This window comes from Sebastes umbrosus, chromosome 2 (assembly GCF_015220745.1).
Source record: "Sebastes umbrosus isolate fSebUmb1 chromosome 2, fSebUmb1.pri, whole genome shotgun sequence".
NCBI classification, from domain to species: Eukaryota; Metazoa; Chordata; class Actinopteri; order Perciformes; family Sebastidae; genus Sebastes; species Sebastes umbrosus.
In genome coordinates this window covers 1,997,181-2,020,622 of record NC_051270.1, presented here as the reverse complement: position 1 = coordinate 2,020,622, position 23,442 = coordinate 1,997,181, and the positions used below count along the sequence as shown (strand labels likewise).

Here is a 23,442-nt window from a genome sequence, read left to right as displayed (position 1 = left end):
CCTTCAACGTTTTTGATGAACTTGCACCTGCTTCACGCTCACCATGAAGAGGCCACTGCAGCTCCTGGTCCTCCAGAGGGGAGGCGGCAGGCAGCAACCTGTTGAGGCGGTCCAGAGGAGGCAGCAGGTCCAGCAGTTGGCTCAGCAGAGGCCTCGCCACCGACACCGGGAGCAGCAGCAACGAGTTGATTATCTGGCACAGCATGCTGCCCGCCGCTGACACGTAGATCACATCTGGAGATGAGAGAGACATGGTCAGTAAGTAGTGTGAGGTTTAAGGCAAAGATAATGACGACTAAAGAAAGAAACATCAACTGAAGACTGAGGCCTCGATCAGACAGAGAGCATTTTAACAGCCTGGGGCGGCTTTTTGTAATCGTTTTCGCTACTTTTGCGTTGCTGTGCGCATCGCGTTTTTAACAGGAGCGCACTGAACGCCTCGAGTTGTAAAAAAATTCTACTCGGAGCAACATCATTAGCGTTTTTTCTAGGGCTGTCAATCGATTAAAATATTAATTACGTGTTAATACGTTAAAGAAATTAATGGCGTTTAAACGATTAATGTGTTAATATTGTGTTAACTTTGACAGCCCTACAAAATATATAACCTAAATATATTTGCATGTTGTTTTATGCAGTTTAACCTGAACTGTCTTTGAGTCAGTAGAGTGAGGCACGAGAAGAAAGATGAAATAATAAAAGTGTTTTAAGATGAAAAGGTAGAAGTGAACAAGCAGAGGATAAGAGGGTCGAGATAGCAACGGAGCGAGAGACGAGGAGGCATTTCAGCCAGAGAGATGAACTGATCCTCTTCACCTTGTAGCTTCTCTCGGATGCTGCCGTTCCAGGAACTCTCTTTGATCAGAGCGGCTGAGCGAGAGAAGATATCAGTGGCGTGAGGCAACAGCAGCTGTAGATGCTTGTGGAGTAAAGCCACACTGCTGGAGTTCTGCAGAGAAAACACATGAAGATTTTAAAACTCAATGAAGTAGCTTTTAAAGCTAAACTGAAATCCCTGGCTTTAAGGCTGTTAATCACTGTCACATAATCACAGAAAATAAAAAATACATACTGTGATTTATAAATAAGCCCAGCCACTGAAATCCACTCTTATGCAACAAGGAGTTACTTTGCTTCATGGATCAGTGATAAAAAAAAAAAAGTGTTTTCTTTCAATTTAATGTCATTTTACGCCAGAAGACCATGTGAGTTCTGAAATTAGATGTGCAATAAAGAGTAAATAACTTCATCAGATTGAACATCACGGGGCTTCTGCCTTTCAAGTCGACCGAAACATCATGTTGTAATCTCAGCAGAGTCGCAAGAAGGCATTAGACACATGATCCTATCGGCGCTGGACCAACGAGTTTAAAATAACTACATGGACAACACTATTTTCCACATAATGAAGCTGTTATCTGTGGAAGCAGAGTATGTTTGTACCTCGGTGACAGAGTTAATGTGGCAGTACGCTAACAGCTGCTTCTGCAGGGAGCACAGGAGTTGGTGGAGGTGAGCCGGCTGGCTGCTGTCAGAGGACGACGTTCCCTGCTGCAGCTTATCGCTGTTCTTCTCCAGCTCGCCAAACGCCTGATCCTGCAACAACACAAACACACACAAATAGGACTGTCAAAGTTAACGCCATAATAATAACGCCATTCGTTAAAGCTAGAGTGAAGATACTGGTATCATATGAAACTGCAAAACCTAATGAATCCATCGGTACCAACCATGTCATACTATCTCGTCATGAAGGAGGTTAAATAACGTTCTAAACTTGCACAAAATTTTGGCGAGGAAAAACTGGCATGAGGTTCCTTGACCTCTGACCTCAAGATATGTTAATGAAAATGGGTTCTATGGGTACCCACGAGTCTCCCCTTTACAGACTTTTACAGAGTCGTCTGAGTGTCGTTATGATTAAAGGGGACTTTTGTGCTTTTTCCTACGCTCGAGGATAACGTTCTCCTACTTTGAGAATTCTGCTAAAATACAACAAATTGCTTAAAAACCCCCCCCAAAAAACGTCCGCTGCAACCCGAAACAAAAAAGTAGAAAACGTTGGAGGGTCTGCGTGGATCTGACCTGCACCCTCAAATGTTAAATCCAGCGTGGTAAACACTACACATCCAGTAAAGGATGGAAACATTTTGGGTTCCGCACATTGACAGGAAAAGCAGAGCTAGACATCACGGCTAAAGCTGCATGCTAACTTCTAAATAAGGCCAAAATATATCCGAACAAAGGCTGAAAAAAGTCAGTAAAAAGCCGAAATATGTCTGAAAATTATTTTAAAAAAGGCTGAAATATGTCCGTAAAAAGGCCGAAAAAATGACAAAGTATGTCCGAAATATATGCCAAAAAAAAGTCCCAAAAAAGGCCGAAATATCTTCAAACAAAAGTCCGAAATATGTCCGAAAAAGCAGATATATGTCTGAATGAAAGTCTGAAAAATGTCTGAAATATTTCCGAAAAAAAGTCTGAAAAAGTTAGCAGGAAACGTTATTGTATCGCGGTAACGTTGCGGTTGAGTCGGCCGTCACTCTCGTCTCCGTGGTCAAATGGCCGTATTAAAAAAGTTAACAAAAATCACAATCAATTGTAATACCGTATCGCAATACTTAAAAATTGCAATACATATTGAATCGGCACCCAAGTATCGTCGTGATAGTATTGAATCGGGAGATCGGTGTTTCGTCCCAGCCCTGACATTTAGACCAACAAAATTTCATTACTCGTTTTTCCATTTTGTGATTTTCCCCTCTTCAGATTAAGAAAAGAGTAAGAAGAGCAAAAAGGAAAAACACAGCGAGAGGCGATGAATCCAAAAGGATGACTCAAATGCAGAAAGCCTTGCAGTCTAATCATCACTCATTGCTCAGGCCTGCATAATCACACACAGCTTGTGTGCGTGTGTGTGTGTGTGTGTGTGTGTGTGTGTGTGTGTACAATCAATAAAAAGCCATCTTTAGAGACGATGCGCAGGAACGAGCAACTGCTGTGCCAGGAAAAAAGGCAGCAGGTGATAATAACAAAGGATTATATATGCGTCATGCTCTGCCTCCAGCACTCCAGTACTGAGAGGATCCAGGGAGATGGAGAGAGTATAACAATGGTGCTTTATACGTTCACTTCACTGACGACTTCCTCCGTGCATTATGTCTGCCTTTGTCAATCCTAAATAGATCATAATGATCCCACAAATAATGGTTTGTTATTGAGTAACGCACAGTGAAATCAATAAGAGAGAACTCTCTGATGGAGCTGCACTAGACAAGCTACTCACGGTATAAAAGCCCAGGTTCCTGAGCAGCGTCTTCATCAGGATCTCAGCCAGGTGGGTGTCGGGGTGGCCTGCCGTGGCGCTGTACGTCGGGTCCGGGGGCACGGTGAAGCCCGGGCCGGAGCAGAGCACCTCGGGGCCGTCGGCGGGGGAGCTGTAACCCAGGAGCGAGGCCACGTGGGTGTGGTCCTGGAGGCTGGTCAGGATGATGTCCAGCTGCATCCTCTGTGGCACAAACAAACACACTCGTTGACCTCGAAAAACACCCTTTTAACAGAACCAAGCAGCGGTTCTTGGTAGTAAACTTGTTCACATTGAAGGCAACACCAGGTCAGTCACCGGATGCTTATCAGTGATTCAGCAACGGGGGAAATAAGGCCAACCTACGGCAGTAAACAAGTTTGATCAATGAGAATAGTTGGCCTCAGCCGGGGTTATCACATCACAGCCTTCAGCAACAGCTGATTATACTTTCTGTTTTACCTCGTTTTCCTTTCTGATGGGATTTTATTTCATGAAAATACCAATTTCAGAGTTTTATAATTGTTGAGTTAACTGCACATTTTTGCAGCTTCGGTTATGCTTTCCGAAAGAACTGCCGCACGAACGACGTGGAATCATGACGAGGAAATAAGCGTCGTTAGCGAGTGCTCGCTCGGATTAGCAAGGAAACATCTTGATAATCATGCAGTGGCGTGGAGCATAGGTTACCTGTCCTTTGGAGAGACTCTCCCATCTGTCGGGACCCTGAGGCAGCAAAGCGTGAAGGAGCTCCATCCTCTCTCTCAGTGGAGGCAGCAGCATGGTCGCTCCCACTGACAGAGTCTCAATCACCGCCTGACAGGACAAACACACACACACACACACACATATATATATACCGTCACTGGTTCAGGTGACGCAGCAGATTCAGATCCTCTTGACATGTTAGGAAATGACTGTCTTAAAGGGATAGTTTGGATGTTTTGAAGTGGGGTTGTATGAGGTACTTCCCCATAGTCAGTGTATTACCTACAGTAGATGGAGAAACAGACAGGAGCACCAGCACGGGAGCAAAGTAATGTACTGCTGTGGATGGATTTTAGACACCTAAAAAAATCAATATCAGTTTAAATGAATGTTATATTTAGAATATTTTCCCTGCTTTACTTTGCAGTCAGACAGACTTTCTGACAGGGAACTGAAGCTGCTATCTATGCTCTCTTCAAAGCCACCAGACTTCCTTGACAAAAACAATTTTACCTTGTAGAACACCACAGTTGCTTTTTGGATTTTGGACTGTTGGTCAGACAAAACAATATTAGTTGTCGATTATTAAATTGCCGGTGTCTCCATCCGGCCGCGGTCGGGAGGCTGAGGCAGGAAAAGCCAACACTAGGATCAGCAGTGATTCATGGAGAGACCTTCGTCTGGTCAGCTAACATTACTGCCAAGCAGCTGAAATATAGAGTGATATTGTGCTTTTAGCCTCACTGTTTTTGAGTGATGCTCGTTCATGTCTATGTAGAGCGAGCACAAGCGCGAGCCCGACGCTGACTTTCGTTGATTTAACAGCCACAGGTGTCGCTGTTAACAACGATTCTGGTTCTTACAAACAGTCCCTTTAACTGTCAACTCAGAAAATAATCAGCTGATTAATCAATAATGGAAATAATTGTTAGCTGCAGCTCCATATATCTTTTGAGTGAGAACCTAATCTTCTGTTCTCTCACCTCCTGAATCTCATCTGGCACGGAGGAGTCCATCAGTCTGAAGAGCAGGTTCCTGAGGGGTCTGGCCTGCCGACCTAAGATACTGGTGGCAACGCCCCCGGCCAGAGCCAGAGCAAGGTGATTGGACAAGAGCCGAAGGCACAGCTTGAGGAAGTTATGATGCTCCCTGCAAATACATTAAAAAGTTAGAGTAATAGATCTCTGACAAGGAAACAGGCATGTGATTGTCAAAGGTCCAAAAAGCAGCAAAAATACACGGAGCGTCCGCATCTACCCACGCCACGCACGAAATACCACCAATGATAAGTTACCTTCTTTCCAGGAAAGAAGGTGCATTGGTGTAAGAAAATGTAAGTAATTTGCCAGAGTCAGTAATCCACCGTATGTATAACGGTTGTAAATTTCCTTATCTGTCAGTAGCCGTGACGGCGGCGTGCCGGCTGTGTGCTCTCACCTAGAGGAGGGGAACGGAAGAGGAGGGACTTCACTGTTGATGCCGTCGCAGTAGCGCTCAAGGAAGGAGCGCAGGTGGGAGAAGGTGCTCTCCTCGAGGTCGACGCAGTACGGCCGGTGCCAAGCCACCACTTGCCTGGAGAGCCAAAGTGAGTAAATATTAACAAGACCTCCGGTACTTCACAGAAAGACTCGAGTGGTAAAGATGTTGAAGGAAATATGCATCACTGAATGAATCTCAAAGTTGTTTTTTCTGGAGGGACACGGCGTTGTTGTTACTGAAACACATTTTCTGTAGAAAAAAGTTCATTCTTGCATTAACAGTGTGAGTTCTTTCTCGCAAATTTATGACTCTATAATCTCAGAGAATATTCAAGTTTTTTCGTAAATTTGTGAGTTTTTTTCGCGTAAATTTACTACTTTAATCTGAGAATTTCAGATGTTTTTCCTCGCAAATTTAAGATTTTATAATCTCAGAATATTCAAAAGAAATTTTGTGAATTTAGACTTTAATCTGAGAATTTCAGATTTTTTTCGTAGCAAATTCATGACTTTATAATCTCAGAGAATATTCAAGTTTTTCTTGTAAATTTTCTACTTTAATCTCAGAGAATTTCAGTTTTTGTTGTAGCAAATTTATGAACTTTATAGTCTCAGAGACAATTCCTGTTCTCACTCGTAGATTTATCATTTTAATTTCAGAGAATTTCAGATTTTTTTCCTTGCAAATTAATGACTTCATAATCTCAGAGAATATTCAAGTTTTTTTTCTTGTAAATTTGTGAGTTTTTTCTGTAAATCTATGACTTTAATCTCAGAGAATATCCAAGTTTTTCCTGTAAATTTACCACTTTAATCTCTGAAATTCTGAGTTTTTTTCCCGGACTATTACCCCCCTCCCCCAGCTCCGTAAATTATTTATTTTTTACCTTCAATGACCCTAATACGCCATCATAGTATTGATATACTGTATAATGTGATTTTGTATTTTTCACTGGAAATAAATTGAGACGCTGTTTATTAATAAAATAACCAGACTGTCACTTTTTGACTTTTCCAGCTAATGAAATACCTGACAAATTCTTCAATACAAAATCTGGCAAATTTCTATAATCTCAAAGTAGATACTGTCATTAGAGCTGCAATAATTAATCAATTAGTTATCAACTATTAAATTAATCACCAACTAATTTGATAATCGATTAATCGGTTTTTAAAAGAAAAAAAGTATTCTCTGATTCCAGCTTCTTAAATGTGAATATGTTCTGGTTTCTTTCCTCCTCTGTGACAGTAAACTGAATATCTTTGAGTTCTGGACAAAACAAGACATTTGGGCTTTGCTCAATGATCCACATTTTTCACCATTTTCTGACAATTTATAGACCAAACTAATCGACGAATCAAGAAAATAATCATATTAGTCATATTGCTCTACCCCGTACACATTGGTAAACAAAGAAACACAACATCTCACTTACATCTAAAAACTGCAAAGTTTTAAATCTAACCTTATGAGAATAATTTAATTTATAAATACTTCAACTGCTGTCACCTGAACCAAAATACCAGAGTGTCTGTAATGCAAGTCAGAACAGTCTTATATAGTAAACAGTCTTATATAGTTACTTTGTGATACAGCTGTACATTGCACATGCAGCTACTGACCTTTGACCCACAGTCAAAAGTTATGCAATGCCTATTAAACAGAGTAGTCCAGGGGTGTTGTGACATCAGCCCTCGCCTCCCCCTCCCTCCCTCCCCTCCCTATGTGAATACCTCCTGTTAAACTCAGTTTATCATCAACGCTGCCTTCGCTAACAGTCAGTGTGTTTACTCTGATGGTAGCTGGTACCTGTCTCTGGGCAGGGCGGTCCACGCCAGGCTGTGGGAAGTGCCGGCCGAGATCTGCTGGATAGCGACTCCGTCCAGGCCGACGACCTTCTTGGGCTTGGTGATGGGCCCGGTGGAGTTCCCCTGGCCACACTGGCCCATGGAGTTGTTGCCCCACGCGTACACCTCATTGTCTAGATGGTGGAAGAGAAGTAATACGATATATTACACTGAATGATAACAGAGGTAGGATTTGTGCTGCAGCTGAGCTGAAATATGACCTCAGTTATGTCGAGCTCAAGTTAAGTATTAGCTTAAACAAATATGGTCTATGTATTTGCTATTACATCATGCTATTTGCAACAGTTCTGTCACGTGTTTAACAAACACATCGTACTATGTCAGCAAAATAAACTGTGACTTGACAGAGGATTTAGCTGTACATGTACTGTAACACTGAGCGTTGATCCCTGAAAGCATGCAAATATGTTCCTGTGAATGCAGCACCAGCTGTTTACAGTGAACCATCTACAGATAGAAAAGAGAGAAAGACAGAGGGGGGGAGCAGGGCTCGAAGCTTAACTTTGTTCACCATCCTCCTGGAACCGTCCCTAAATACAACCTCAGCCATCCTGAAATGAATGCTAATTTAATGCGGGCCGTCCCGAATTTAAAATCTTTGTTTTTCTACATAATTACCTCCGCCAAGGCCTAAGGACTAGGAAGGAGGTCATGTTTTCACCGGCGTTGATTTGTTGGTTTACAGGATTACTCCAAAAGTCTGCAATGGATTTGAATGACATTTGTTGGAGGGATGGTGTGTGGTCCAATGCACCACCCATTACATTTTGGTGGCGATCCAGACCATGATCCGGCTTCGGGATTTTTTTTTAATAACTCCCCTCAGCCTGTGCATTAACACCACAGGCTATAAACATGCGCAGTGTAACTGATGACGCATTCATGATGCGTCACCCTGCCTCTTTCCTTCTGCCAGCAGAGAGAGGGACAGAGAGAGAGCAGTGGTGGGTGGAGGGAGGGAGGGGGACACCTGTAGATTCAGCGTTTTTTCACATTAAACTATGTGAATTTCATCTCCGTTTATTGTAACGTTAGCAGGGTATTTTTCTTTCAACTCTCGTCCCAAATTCGTCCCAAAATTAACTTAGATTTTTTTTGACCCCGGGACGACAGGACTTCCTTAAGCTCGAGCCCTGAGGGGGTGGGGGGTGGGGAGAAAGCAAGGGCATGAAAAAGGAAGAGACAACTACCATGCGACAGGGCCAGGCAGTGACTGTCCCCTATGGAGATGTCCACCACCCTGGTGGTAGCCAGCTCCTCGATTAGTTTGGGTCTGAGTGCCGTGGCCTCAGAAGAACCACACCCCAGGCAAGCACCGCAGCCCCAAGCGTACACCTAAAAACAAGTGACATGAATCAACATTAGCAGATGATTTCTGCTATTCACAATAAAAAAAAAAAGCAATTTATTTTGGTCCTTTTTTTCCCCAGACAAAAAGTGCCTTGATGAGAAAACAGTGAGGATGTATCTTTGAGACAAAGCCGTGAAAGAAGAGCTTTGTTACATAACAAGTCCCGACCTTAAAATATATCACTGTCAACGTCCAACCAGCTGTCGGTAGGAATGCATAAACAGCAGTATGAAATTCCCTCTTTGGGACGAATGCTCAAGAATTTCAAGCCTCCACATCTTGTCAACAAAGCACAGCTTTTATTATTGTCTTGGTTATCAGTGCAGGACTGGTGTCCTACCTGTCCGGTGGAGGTTAAGGCGAGAGACGACTGGCTTCCTGCACACACTTTTCTGATGAACATTCCTTGCAGGGCCTCCACGACTTTTGGCTTATAGACTCGATTAGTATCACCGTGACCCAGTTTTCCTGCAGGACAACACATGGTTTCTCTTTAGACTGTAGCGGCATATTCTCACATTCTAGTGATGAGCGACTATTGAAATAAAATAGGAGTAGAACAAATCTTTTCACATCATTTGACTGGTACAAAAGAAAATGGCAATTGTTGTTAGTTGTTATGTTAATACATTTTAATATATAGTAATAGTTTAACAACAAAGCCAAGGTGAATGGTTTCCTCACCGTTGTCCCCTCCTCCGAACGACCACACAGTGCGTCCATCCTTCGACAGTGCGATAGTATGGGAGCTGCCACATGACACCTCTCCCACGTTGCTGATGTCTTTAACCAGGGTAGGAATGTTTCGGCTGTTGCTGTCACCGTGACCTGCAGTCCCAAACAATGAAAAGGGGTCAGGCTGTTTACACGTGGAAATTACAAATGTGGAGTTTTTTTCCCCGTCTGAATGTAGGGTTGGAGCGTCTACATCTGGCACGAATATAACACTCAAACAGCATGTAAGACCGTACGTATGCCCGCTCATCAGGGTCATGTTGAAGGACATCAGTGTGTCAGGAGGATATACAACTGTCCTAAATCTAAGCGTTGATGCACGTTAACTCTTCAGAGAGGCAACATCCAGCTACTTCACCCCTGACTACTACTACTACTTCTGTCTGTTTGGTGTGTGTTAAGTTAAATTAACGATTAGTCGATGTATGTTGCATTAAAATATACAGGATGTCGGGCTTATGCCGATGAGATTGTATAACGAAGATTGAACGATTGTTTTTTCCTACTCTGATATTAAACAACTAAGATGTTATAAAAATGATCTACTGTGCCTCTAGAGATGTTTCTGATGGAGCGGCATGTCCAACCGCTGACCCACAATAATCAGCACAAGTGACGAGCGAACTTTAAAAGCTTACAAACCAGTTTGCGGTCTCTTTTCATTGAATCTGACACACTTTTTAACATAAAAACATAGGGACAGCAAAGAGCAAAACGTCCAGCCCAAAATAATTTATACATCTTTTTTTTTAATTCATTGATATTTAAATTTTGCTGCTGATAACGCTGCATGTGCGTTTACTCGCGTGCACACGGGTTTCTCTTTTAGATACAATGGAAAAAGCAAATTAAGTTGTTTGACTGTGAGGTGAAAAGTTTGATTAACCCGTCAACATCACAAATTGAATCAACTGACGAAGAACCAGATGAACCTGAACCAAAAACAAAAAGGAAACTTGTGAAGTTTTGGGAGGCAAAGTATCCCGGCAACTTTGAGCTGGGCGGAAAATTATACAGCAAAGCATGTACAACACCTCGATACAGGGTTTCCGCCAATGTATTGCAAGCCTGGCGGTTTGCTGGGCCTGAATGTATTTTTAAGATGTTTTTTTAACAAAGATGTGATATACATGTAGCAAACTCCTTTAAGGAATGATGGTACGTGTCAACAGGATCCGTCCTTTCCACGCTTCCCATTCATTGTCAATGTAAGCAGCCGTGCAATGCATTCTGGTAGCGTGGGGTGCGATTTGAGAGTTGTCGATCCAAAATAAAGACAGATTCAGCAACTGTATGGCTCATTTCTCACCTCAGATGTTTTCAGAAACACATTTCAGTTAGCCGGTCATTGTTATGAAACAATGACCGGCTAGCTGTACATTATCCCTTACGCGCAGAGCCCTGATTAGTGTACAATGCCACTGTTTCAGAGATAAACAGATTTTAACCAGAAGCTCTCAACTATGAATCAGGGTTGGAAGGTGACACATGCTGTAAAATGACAAAGCTGTCAGGCTGAAAACCCACACAACACACTGACTGAAAAATATCAGTGACCAACTGAAAAACAACGCTGCAAAGAAGGCTTGGAGTCTTACTCAGGAATGTGTTTCTGTGAAGACGTATAATTACACTGAAATGTGCTGCAAAGTTACTCAGATTAAACTGTCAAAACTCCCAAAACAGACAATCAGCACAGTAGTACTGGGAACTACTTGAGAGTACCGGTGTATATTAAGAGATTCTTCTCCTCTTAGGATAAACTAGTTCAGCAACTTACCTAATCGTCCAAAATCTCCTTCGCCCCATGTGTACAGCTCTCCATCCTCACTGACTGCAGCACTGTGTCTGTAGCCAGCAGACACACACACCACCACCTGGCACAAAACATCAGCATACTTTATTAATGCCGGGAAATGCACAAGCAAAAAGACACGTATTGAATTTCTATTGTCTATTTTTTTTTTTTTAAATAGGAAGCATAGGAGAAAGCAGCAATAAGAAGTACCATCTGGATTTTCATAATCAGCTGATAATTACTGCAATCTGCCAGCAAAATATTTCAGAGTGAAGTGGAAAAAAATTATGGTCATATCTAGAATATTTCTACTCACAGCTGGATTTAAGAGAATAAAAAGTGTACCCTGTCAATAAAATAAAACGGTTCAGAGCCTACCTTCCCCTGTAGAGGCCCCTGGATGAGTTTAGGGTATTTCTGTGTCGAGCTGTTCCCGTGACCCAGTTTGCCGTAATCACCGTCGCCCCAGCTGAACACCTCGCCCTCCGTAGTGAAGGCCAGCGTGTGGCCATCTGAGCCCTTGGACGACGACACCTTCTTGATGGCACGGTGGGGTTCAAAGGTCAGCTTCTTGAGCGTGGACTGGTTGTTAGAGTCCCCGAGGCCCAAGCGGCCGTAGCTGCCCTTCCCGCAGGCCCGGACGGAGCCGTCGGATGAGATCACGAAAGTGCAGTACTGCCCCGCCTCGATCTGCAGAGACGAGGAGAAGTTGAAACTGAGATGAGCAACTTTCTCATTTTACAGCTAAACCGTGCACTACAAGATGATTCTGAGAACATTTGAGGTCTGTAGTAAATCTTGCAGATGCCGTTAGGAGCACCAGAGGACACAGAGGAACATGATTTTTTTCAGGTTACCTGTTTCATGTACTACTGTCACGATATAGCGACCGTTTTATATAAAAAAATAACTTTCTCAATTACGTTTCGAGGGAAATTTATTTTCTCCCGACTTAGGATTGCAGTTTTTAAACACGTCAAATGTGTTTTCGCGTTTTTGTCTGGACGGAGATTTTTTTAAAAGCAGGGAAAAAGCTTTTTACAAAAATCGCTGTATACGTGTGGACTAGACTAAATTACAAACGTAATGTTAAAGATGTAACGTAACGTTAAAATAAGCCAGTGTTGACTTTTAATTTCACACATACTTTCTTGACATCTAAAAATTAAAAAAAAAGTTATTTACGTTTTTTCAAAGATTTTTGCTTCTCATCTCACATTAGGAAAAATGATTTTGTGCAACCTCGTTTAACAGAGAGTTGTAAAAAGATGAAGTGAAGTGCAGGGATACAGTAAAAAACAAACAACAAAAGTTCTGGAATAAAATATGAAATGTGCAGTTTAAATGTTAAATCTTCATTATGGGGATTTCCTTTCCCTCCTAACAGAAACAGAGAGGACATTGTGCTGCACTGCTCCTCCATCTTCACGAGCACAAGTCCCTGTCTCAGTCTCTCTATCTAACAAATACAGCGTGTCACTATGCTTTGATCTACAGCAGTAGTAAATCTGAATTTAAATGCATTATGTCATCATGTCTATGTAACACTCTTCTTTTAATTATGCTGATCAGTATGACTCATGCTTTGAAGAAAAACAACATTTTTCCCTTAAAAGTCAACAGCCCACTTGCCAAAACCAAGCAAAGTTAATTTTGAAACTCATGACAGGTTCTCTGCTTCTTATGATGAATGCAGAATAACAGATGCTTCCTCTCTCAACATGTGCAGACATACAGCTCTACAGAATACATGTGGACTGATTTTCTCTTACTGTCTGTGCATCGGCGAAGCTGGCAGCCAGCTTGGGCTGCAGGATCTTCTCCTGTGTTCCCTCCACTAGCTGGTGGCTGCTGTTGCTGCCCCACACGTAAACCTCACAGGTTTCAGACACCACAGGAGCTTCGCCGGTCTGTATGCTGTCGGGGCTGACGCAGGTGCGAGAGTAGTCCGATGCCATTCGACATACCTGGAAGACAAGGACACAATTAACCCTCTTGAGATGATCAATAATTCCTCCAAAATACCACATTAAGACACCAAGACCTTGAGGAACACCATAGAAAAAGCCATGCTGTGATTTGGCATCAAAATCTTTTCACATTTGGAGATTTCTGCAAGAATTGCATTTTTCGGCGATTGGAAACTGCTCAGAAACCCCTTATTGTCAATCTAGACATGTTTAATCTCTTTGGAATAATCATTTGTGTGTGATATGTTTCTTGAAATTCCATCTACTCCTTCCCCTTCCAAAGCAAAGTAACAATAACTCTTATGCTATCATAAATAAGCATGTTGAGGTGAAAGTAAAATACTATTAAAATGTCTTACCTCTTCAAAGAGACAGAGCGCTGCCTCATACAATGAGCACAAGCCATCAGAGGTCCGTGTTGGTTCCCTCCACTGGCTGCGATCTGCTGAGGAGCCCTGAGACGATTACAGACACAAGTCAATGTTCAGACCACCAAACACGGCTTCAGACCAATTAAAGTAGAATTATTACACTCAATATTAGGGGGCCTTGTCACAGACCCCAATAAAGAAACTTTAAATGACCTACGCACTATTAAATCTGATAGGAACCTAAAACAATCCACGTCACGTGATAGATTTGAGAGAATGAAAAATCTTTCTTCTGGTTTGAGTTTTTTTTTTTGTTTACCTTTATTTATTCAGGGGGAGATTCACTCCCCCTGAATAAAGGAACGCCCTGATCACATTCAGACAGTTACACAGTCACACCTGGAAGCTGCCCAGTACAACCACAGTCTGACCTGGCGGCCACTGAGCAGCTCCACTGGAGCGGTTTGGGTTAAGTGCCTTGCTCAAGGGCACCTCCGTGGTGGTAATGAGGGAGGGGCAAGCGCTGATTTTTTCACTTTCCCCACACAGATTTATCCTGGGCGATTGAACCGGCAACCTTCCGGTCTCAAGCTCGCTTCTCTAACCTTTAGGCCACCACTGCCAAAGGCGGTTATTAAAGGTAGTGTGGGCGATCTTGAGGAATTAGCAAGAGTACACTAGATTTTTAAAAATGATCCAACCGAAAAACGGAGCACAGTGTTGACAACTCTTTTCCAATGAAAGTAGCTAGCAGCATTAGCTGCTAACTAGCTCCAAAAGTCCGTAAATCTAAAGGGAAAGTTGCCAAGTCGGCAACACTGACAGTCCATCGCTTCAGGCCTCCATCCAAAGCCACTATTATCATTATTAACATAAACATATCATAATGAACATGAATGGTGAACATGTCTATTATTAGTACATTTCATTACATACACCATTACATTCAGGCCAAATGAAATGATTGGACGGGTTTATTACAGTCCTGCGACAGCAGCAGATACCTGTGTGTTTTCTTTTTTTTTTGTCAGAGCATTTGATTTATGAATTGAATTTCCACTAATATAACAAAATATTTTACTAAAATCTTTACCAACCCTACCTTTAAACCACTTCCAATCTGCCCGTATTTTTAATGTTTACTTACCAAAGAGCGTCTCATCTGCATGAGGATGTTCATGAAACAATCGTAGCCGATGAGCCCTTCTTGGTTCTGTAGCACCTTATTCTCCTCCATAGCACTGACCACGGCTGATGCAGCCAAGGCCATCTCAATCCACTCCAGCAGGTAGCGCAGGGAACCCCTCTGGGAGGCCAACCCTAGCAGTAGCTCTGAGGCGAGGCGCCGCCCTAAAATATCCGCCCCAGAGTTTGGCATGGTCACCCCCTTCAGGAAAGTGGTGACCTGGGCCAGGCAGTCCAGGCCCATTGGCGGGATCTTGCTCTCGTTGGCCAGAGAGAGGGGTGGCAGGGAGCTAACCACATCAATGGCGGTGTGAATGACATCATTACACAAGTTTATGTTGCCCCCGGGACCTCCACCGGGGCTAGGTGGGGGAGGCATCATCCAGCTCTGGCGCAGCAGAGCAAACAGAAGGCTGAGGCCCGTGCGAACACCCATCTCGATGAGGGCGTCGGTGCTGGAGCGCGGCCGCTCGCTGACAGAGTGCAGATCAGCCGAGCCCGAGTTGTTCTCTGGGGAGTGCTGCTGCTGCTTGACCTTTCCCTTGTCGTGGTACTTGTTGGAAAGTGCGTAGAAGATGCGCTGGAGCACCAGCACACGTTTGCGCAGGGCAGCGGCAAAGGGGGAGTCAGAGCAGACCATCTTGGCCAAGGCCAACTGGCTGCTGAGCAGAGCGTCCAGGTAGTGCTCCTGCTCATCGCTGGAGAGGGATTCACGTTCAAAGTCTGGAAGCTGGGGGCCTTTCAGACACAGCACCTGCTGGGGCAGCAGTACGGCCTCTTTGTTGGCCAGCAGCTTCGAGTAGAGCACCGAAACTCCCTCCCGCGTGGCTATCGACTCGCTGTCCTCCGTGATCCATGAGCTGTTTAGGTGCTCCAGCCATTTGAGCTTCACCGGGGGGATCATTAGAGCCATGGCATGTCACTCTGGAGCCATCAGTCCTGAAAACATTGAGTAGGCATCATACAAAATGTTAATATCAAGCTGGTGAACAGCAATTTGTGTTTGCATAAGCTGTCTTTCCTCAGGACTATATAAAATGTTGGGTGAAAAAACAATATTCTTCAGTTACAGGTTATCAAAAGTTTCCAGTTTGCAAAATTCGTCTAAGCACTGACCAACTTAACGCTGCTTCTTCACTGGATAATCATATGAATCAAGATGAAGAAACAAACATTATCCTTAACATGGACCTATGTGCTATCAAAGCAGATGAGGTAAACAAGATAAATACGACCCTTTATATATCGAGACAGAAAATAGTGCCAGTTATCTATATCTAGGGCTGAGTATTGGCAAGAATCTGCCAATACAATACGTATCATGACACTGGGGCATGCAAAAAACTGCATGATTTTTGTCCAAAACTGCATGTGATTATCATAAAGTGGGCATGTCTGTGAAGGGGAGACTCGTGGGTACCCATAGAACCCATTTTCATTCACATATCTTGAGGTCAGAGGTCAAAGGAACCCTTTTAAAATAGCCATGCCAGTTTTTCCTTGCCAAAATTTAGTGCAACCTTGGAGCGTTATTTAGCCTATTTCCTGACAAGCCAGTATGACATAGTTGGTACCGATGGATACCTTAGGTTTTCTAGTTTCATATGATGCCAGTACCTTCACTCTAGCTGTAAAACTGAGCCCACTACAACCTCCGAAAGAGCGAATAGCAGCTGGGCCCAACAGCGGCCGTCAGATTTTTAAAAGGTTAATTCAAAATCGATAGTGTTTTGGAGAATCAATATCGAATCGATATAGTATCGCACCACAAAATATCGCGATACTCATGTGTATCGATATTTTCTTACACCCCTATCGATATCTGCCCAATAGAGTAGGACTGTCTGATGACTGAACATTTCAGATTACCAGTCTTATACTGTCCACCATGCTGCAGTAACTGTGATCTGAAAGCAGAGCACTTGTCTCAGTGAAACTACTCTGGTTAAATAAAGGTTTTAAATGCTTTATCATGTTACTCAAAAGTATTATTATTATTATTTCAAAATTATATTTGCACACTGATTACATTCTATTTCATCACATTTGTCAGTTTACAAAGTTTAGCCATACATTTGATAAACTAACAGTCTGTATTGTAAACACCACACACGTGTTGACCTTTGCATAACAGGTCAGAGAAGTCCAAACTTCAAACAAAAAGCATGCCCATGCTCATAACGAAAGTAAAAATATGACACCAGTTGCAATCTAGACCTGGTTCTCTGTAGCCAACCCTTTATCTTGACATGAGGTACACCAGGTATTAAGATGTGATGAGTAAAGTGTGTGTTGTGGGTCAAAATTAAGGCCAACATCCCATTCAAATATGTTTATTAAAAACCCCAACTGGCATTCTCTAGTGGAAGAATATATTCAATACTCTTTGAGTAAAGGGGTGATAAGTAAACTCAACAAATTCTGACAAGGTTCAAATTGAAGTGTGTGTATGGGAGGGACTGAGGTGCTACGAATAATCTATCTGAGCAACCAAGCATTTTATACAGCAGGATTCACCAGCAATAATCATTCACCAGCACCAGCAAGACTTTAATCAACACCTCTTTGGGATGAAGTCAACAAAAACTGAATATGCATTTTGTTACATAACCAACCATAGATTAGATCCCTCATAAATTTAATGTAATCAATGTAAACAGCCTATTATCTTACTGCTGAATAAAACCCCATTCAGACACAGCGTCTGCACTGATCTATTTGACTTGAGAACATTAACTGCAATAACCATCCATGGAAGAAGCATATGGATTGACAAGACGATGGATCTGCCGACAGACAGACTACTGCCGACTATCAGTCTGGCTACATCCTGTAAGGTTGAATAGAGTAACATACAACTCCAGGCTCAGACAGCACCTTGTAAGATTTTAGCAAATCCTATGCAAGGTATAGTAACCAAAACATAAGGTATAGTAACCAAAAGATAATGTATAGCAACCAAAAGATAAGGTATAGTAACCAAAAGATAAGGTATAGTAACCAAAACATAAGGTATAGTAACCAAAAGATAATGTATAGCAACCAAAAGATAAGGTATAGTAACCAAAAGATAAGGTATAGTAACCAAAACATAATGTATAGCAACCAAAAGATAAGGTATAGTAACCAAAAGATAAGGTATAGTAACCAAGGCATTGTAACCAAAACATAAGGTATAGTAACCAAAAGATAATGTATAGCAACCAAAAGATAAGGTATAGTAACCAAAACATAATGTATAGCAACCAAAAGATAAGGTATAGTAACCAAAAGATAAGGTATAGTAACCAAGGCATTGTAACCAAAAGATAAGGTATAGTAACCAAGGTATAGTAACCAAAAGATAAGGTATAGTAACCAAAATATAGTAACCAAAAGATAAGCTATAGTAACCAAGGTATGGTAACCAAAAGATAGGGTATTGTAACCAAAAGATAAGGTATAATAACCAAGGCATAGTAACCAAAAGATAAGGTACAGTAACCAAGGTATAGTAACGAAAAAATAAGGTATATTAACCAAGGCATAGTAACCAAAAGATAAGGTATAGTAATCAAAACATAAGGACTAGTAACCAAAAGATAAGGTGTAGTAATCAAAAGATAAGGTGTAGTAATCAAAAGATAAGGTATAGTAATCAAAAGATAAGGTATAGTAACCAAAAGATAAGGTATAGTAATCAAAAGATAAGGTATAGTAACCAAAAGATAAGGTATAGTAATCAAAAGATAAGGTATAATAACCAAAAGATAAGGTATAGTAACCAAAAGATAAGGTATAGTAACCAAGGTACAGTATAGTAACCCAAAGAAAAGTTATAGTAACCAAAAGATAAGGTATATATCCAGACAGTAGTACATGAGACAAGTAATCTGAAAAAAATCATGTGCCTCTGTGTCCTCCGGTGTCCTCTGATGCTCCTAAAGGCATCTGCAAGGTTTCACAGAGGAAAACAACCAATCAGAGCTGATCTGGAGCCTTCCAACAGCTGCTCAGAGACTGCTCGGCTCTGATTCTGCGTTTTTTCTTCGGGCGCTGCGGTGGAATCTTACAAATTTCATTGGGAGCACCAGAGGACACAGACAAACCTGATTTTCCCACAGGTTATCTGTCTCATGTACTCAGGATATTCTGATAGTTTGAGCAAATAGGACAAAAAGTTATTGTATTAAAGTTACCAACTGAAGCTTTAAAGTGATGAATACATTAATGCACCAATAATTATTATTCAGTAATATAATAAACATTATTCTGAAATGGGCCATTCTGCATAATGAGTACTTTTACTTTTGGTACTTTAAGTATATGTTGATGCTAATACTTTTGTACTCTATACAGAACAGAGCTGCACGCTGTTGTTCTTAAGTTTGCTCCTACTTTGGCTGTTCAGGGTGATATGGGATGGACTCCTGGCTCAATAATGCGAAAATGTGAAATGATAAGACTGTGGAATTGTTTATGTCAGAATACAGGGTCAATAAGAGTAAATCACATAATGCTCCATGGGCTACAGAACTTCATGCTAGTTTTGAGCAAGTTGAATTGCAATATATGATTAGTAATAGTTTATCATGCAGCATGAACACAATTAGAAGAAAGTTACTTTCTAGATTTGAAGAAAAATGGTTGGAAGATATATTGTTAAAACCAAAATTACAAACATAATATTCAAATCAAGCACAATTATGGCACTGAAGCTTATGTTATAGCAAACTTATCAAGGAGTTAAAGGTCTTTAGTTGCAGTTAAGAAGAGGAATCCTTTCTTGAAATTAAATGTCTGTTCAAAATCCAGAAATGTTTTGGTGCTCGGATGATGACAAAATGGAACGGCTATTTAATCTTAATGCTTAGAAGTTGGATACTTTTGTTTCTGAAGCTTTGGGATGTCAGGATGGCTTATTTGTTTAGTACTATTTGTGATTTATGCTGCTAGTTTCTGCCTTTGTCTTTTTCTTCATTTTCAAAATAATGGCATCTTGTAAGCCCATCTGGGCTGGGCATATTATTTATACATGACACAATAATAAAATAAAATAAAATAAAAACTTTTACTTAATTGAACCTCAGGTGTTGCTTCTCGGTTTACCCAGTCCTCGTATTAAAGGCTCCTATCAAAGAGAGCTGTTCAGTATTCTTACATTTGCTGCCCGGAAAATATATATCGCTTAAATGGATTGATGATAAACTACCAATATTTTAGGGGTGGCATAAACTGATATTTGTGCTAATACCAATGGAATATCTAACATACAGATTTAAATGTGAAATGGGTGATTTCTTTAAGACTTGGCCATCTTTCTTTAAATATGCTGTAAAGACTTAAAAATATTGTACTAAATGATCTGATGGATTGCAATATTGAAAATGTGCAAAGTGACATTTTTGCGTTGTAAGGTGATATTTATTTACTGACTTTTTGTTTTGTTTTCTTATTTTTCTTAAATTGTTCTGTTGTTAAATCACTGACGATTGTAATCAACTATAACAGACTGAGAGCCTCCTTATCCTTACACATCACACACATAGATGCTATGACATTTTCCACTACATATTTATTTGATTGTGTACATTTTGAGTATATTATGTGTTATGTGTACCATGTGTTGGGGATCACGGTCTGATGTTTAGTTCTTGTGGCCAGTGTGTGTTGGTGTAATGTTGGTTTTGTCTGTGTATAAAAGCGTAATAAAAATATTGTTGGAAAAAAACTGGACTGAACACAGGACCTTTACTTGTAACAGGGTATTTCTACACTGTAGTATTACTTTAAGAGTACTTCTTGCACCACTGACTACAGCCTGAGCTACTGTAAATCACCCTGTTTGTGCTGCATGCTTCCTTTCATGGTGCCTGTTCTGCTCCAGCTTCTAGTGAAGGTGGGTGACTTTCTTCAGACACTCCTTCCCCGTGTTGACAGCCACACTGATTACACTGATAACACTGATAACACTGATTACACTGATAACACTGTTAACACTGATAACACTGATTACAATGATAACAATGATAACACTGATTACACTGATTACACTGATAACACTGATTACACTGATAACACTGATTACACTGATAACACTGATAACACTGATTACACTGATAACACTGATTACACTGATAACACTGATTACACTGATTACACTGATAACACTGATAACACTGATTACACTGATAACACTGATTACACTGATTACACTGATAACACTGATTACACTGATAACACTGATTACACTGATAACACTGATTACACTGATTACACTGATAACACTGATAACACTGATTACACTGATAACACTGCAGCTGTTTAGGTGCTAGCTAGCTGTATGATAAGCAGTTAGCAGCTAGCTAGCTACTGTTGATGTTAGCTAGCTAGCTACTGTTGATGCTAGCTAGTTAGCTAGCTACTGTTTATGTTAGCTAGTTAGCTACTATTGATGTTAGCTAGTTAGCTACTATTGATGCTAGCTAGTTAGTTAGCTACTGTTTATGTTAGCTAGTTAGCTACTGATGATGCTAGCTAGTTAGCTACTGTTGATGTTAGCTAGTTAGCTACTGATGATGCTAGCTAGTTAGCTACTGTTTATGTTAGCTAGTTAGCTACTGATGATGCTAGCTAGTTAGCTACTGTTGATGTTAGCTAGTTAGCTAGCTTGGTAGCATAAACAGTAGTTAGCTAACTACTGTTTATGTTAGCTAGCTAGTTAGCTACTGTTGATGTTAGCTAGTTAGCTACTATTGATGCTAGCTAGTTAGCTACTATTGATGCTAGCTAGTTAGCTGGCTACTGTTGATGTTAGCTAGTTAGCTACTGTTTATGTTAGCTAGTTAGCTACTGATGATGCTAACTAGTTAGCTACTGTTGATGCTAGCTAGTTAGCTACTGTTGATGCTAGCTAGTTAGTTAGCTACTGTTGATGCTAGCTAGTTAGCTACTGATGATGCTAGCTAGTTAGTTAGCTACTGTTGATGCTAGCTAGTTAGCTACTGATGATGCTAACTAGTTAGCTACTGTTGATGCTAGCTAGTTAGTTAGCTACTGTTGATGCTAGCTAGTTAGCTACTGATGATGCTAACTAGTTAGCTACTGTTGATGCTAGCTAGTTAGTTAGCTACTGTTGATGCTAGCTAGTTAGTTAGCTACTGTTGATGCTAGCTAGTTAGCTGGCTACTGTTGATGTTAGCTAGTTAGTTAGCTACTGTTGATGCTAGCTAGTTAGCTACTGATGATGCTAGCTAGTTAGTTAGCTACTGTTGATGCTAGCTAGTTAGCTACTGATGATGCTAACTAGTTAGCTACTGTTGATGCTAGCTAGTTAGTTAGCTACTGTTGATGCTAGCTAGTTAGCTACTGATGATGCTAGATAGTTAGTTAGCTACTGTTGATGTTAGCTAACTAGCTACTGTTTATGCTAGCTAGTTAGCTACTGTTGATGTTAGCTAGTTAGCTAGCTACTGTTGATGTTAGCTAGTTAGCTACTGTTGATGTTAGCTAGCTATCTTCCCTCCCCGTCACTCAGCTAGCATAAAAGCATCAACATACCTGATTATAAAACACCGAGGTGTGACAGGTGACAGGTGAAGTAATAACCAGTCAACTCTTCAGAGCTGTGTTCTCACCTGTCTCTTCATAGCTGTGTCCTCACCTGGTGTCCTCACCTGTCTGAACCAGCCCCCTCTGCAGCTGGAGCTGTTCAGTGCTAGCTGGGTGATCTGCTGTCTCATAGCAGCTTAGCATGCTAGCTACAGTAAATAAAGCAGCAGCTCACCAGTAAACTGTCAAAGGCCTCTTCCTCCTCCTCCTCTTCCTCTCAGGGTGCGCTGTGCTGCTCTACACTAACAGTGCATTGCATAAACACATAAACACATAAACACGAGCAGTCCAGTCAGATATCCGTGATGAGGTGTTTACTGTGGAAGGAGACAGATCCTGCATGTTCCACCATGTCTCCGCCTCTCTCTCTCTCTCTCTCTCTCTCTCTCTCTCTCTCTCTCTCTCTCTCTCTCTCTCTCTCTCTCTCTCTCTCTCTCTCTCTCTCTCTCTCTCTATCTCTCTCTCTCTCCCTCTCTCTCTCTCTGCCGGAGCTCCACTGCAGCCACAGAGGACCAGAGACCAGAGAGCTGCTCTCAGTCTCAGACCCAACCCCTCACCGAGCCCCAGACCCGACCCAACCCAGGACCCGTCTGTCTGTCGACCTGTCTGTCTCTCTGACAGGCCTATATGTTTGTCTGTCTGTCTCTCTGCCTGCATGTGCACTCACACAGTCATCATCACGCCCACAAAGACAAAAGAAACACACGTGTTGTCAGCTATAGTGTCCAACACTGCCATCTGTTATATGTCTTTATTGTACAGTATGTTTTGACAGTTGCTGCTGCTATTGCATGGATTGCACGATTAATTAAAATGTGAAATGTAAATTATAATAATTTGTAGGCTATAGTTCAATTATTATGGAGTCGTAGGAGTAGGAGTAGGAGTGCCATAATAAAGATGAGTAACATGTGTAAATATAAAGAGGAATAAATAAAACAATAGATGAGTAAATAAATAAATATGTAAATATGAGGAATAAACAAAAAAATATATAAGTAAATACAAAAATGTGGAAATATAAAGACAAATAAATAAAAGAATAAATAAGTAAATAATAAATGTGTAAATATAAATAAGAAT

At 41.3% G+C, this 23,442-nt stretch overlaps 1 protein-coding gene across 1 annotated transcript in view; it reads right to left on the bottom strand.

Annotated features, from left to right (window-relative positions):
- Positions 1 to 22,767, bottom strand: part of herc1 (HECT and RLD domain containing E3 ubiquitin protein ligase family member 1) — a 68,414-nt gene extending 45,647 nt beyond the window's left edge. The window contains 17 exon segments of the mRNA XM_037793032.1: positions 43 to 234; positions 817 to 949; positions 1,444 to 1,596; positions 3,287 to 3,508; positions 3,995 to 4,120; positions 4,996 to 5,161; positions 5,450 to 5,584; positions 7,301 to 7,472; positions 8,550 to 8,694; positions 9,051 to 9,178; positions 9,395 to 9,538; positions 11,226 to 11,322; positions 11,622 to 11,933; positions 13,016 to 13,210; positions 13,573 to 13,668; positions 14,732 to 15,708; positions 22,535 to 22,767. Coding sequence (XP_037648960.1) covers positions 43 to 234; positions 817 to 949; positions 1,444 to 1,596; positions 3,287 to 3,508; positions 3,995 to 4,120; positions 4,996 to 5,161; positions 5,450 to 5,584; positions 7,301 to 7,472; positions 8,550 to 8,694; positions 9,051 to 9,178; positions 9,395 to 9,538; positions 11,226 to 11,322; positions 11,622 to 11,933; positions 13,016 to 13,210; positions 13,573 to 13,668; positions 14,732 to 15,682 — 3,367 coding nt within the window. The 5' untranslated portion in view covers positions 15,683 to 15,708; positions 22,535 to 22,767.
- Positions 22,768 to 23,442: the final 675 nt, after the last annotated feature.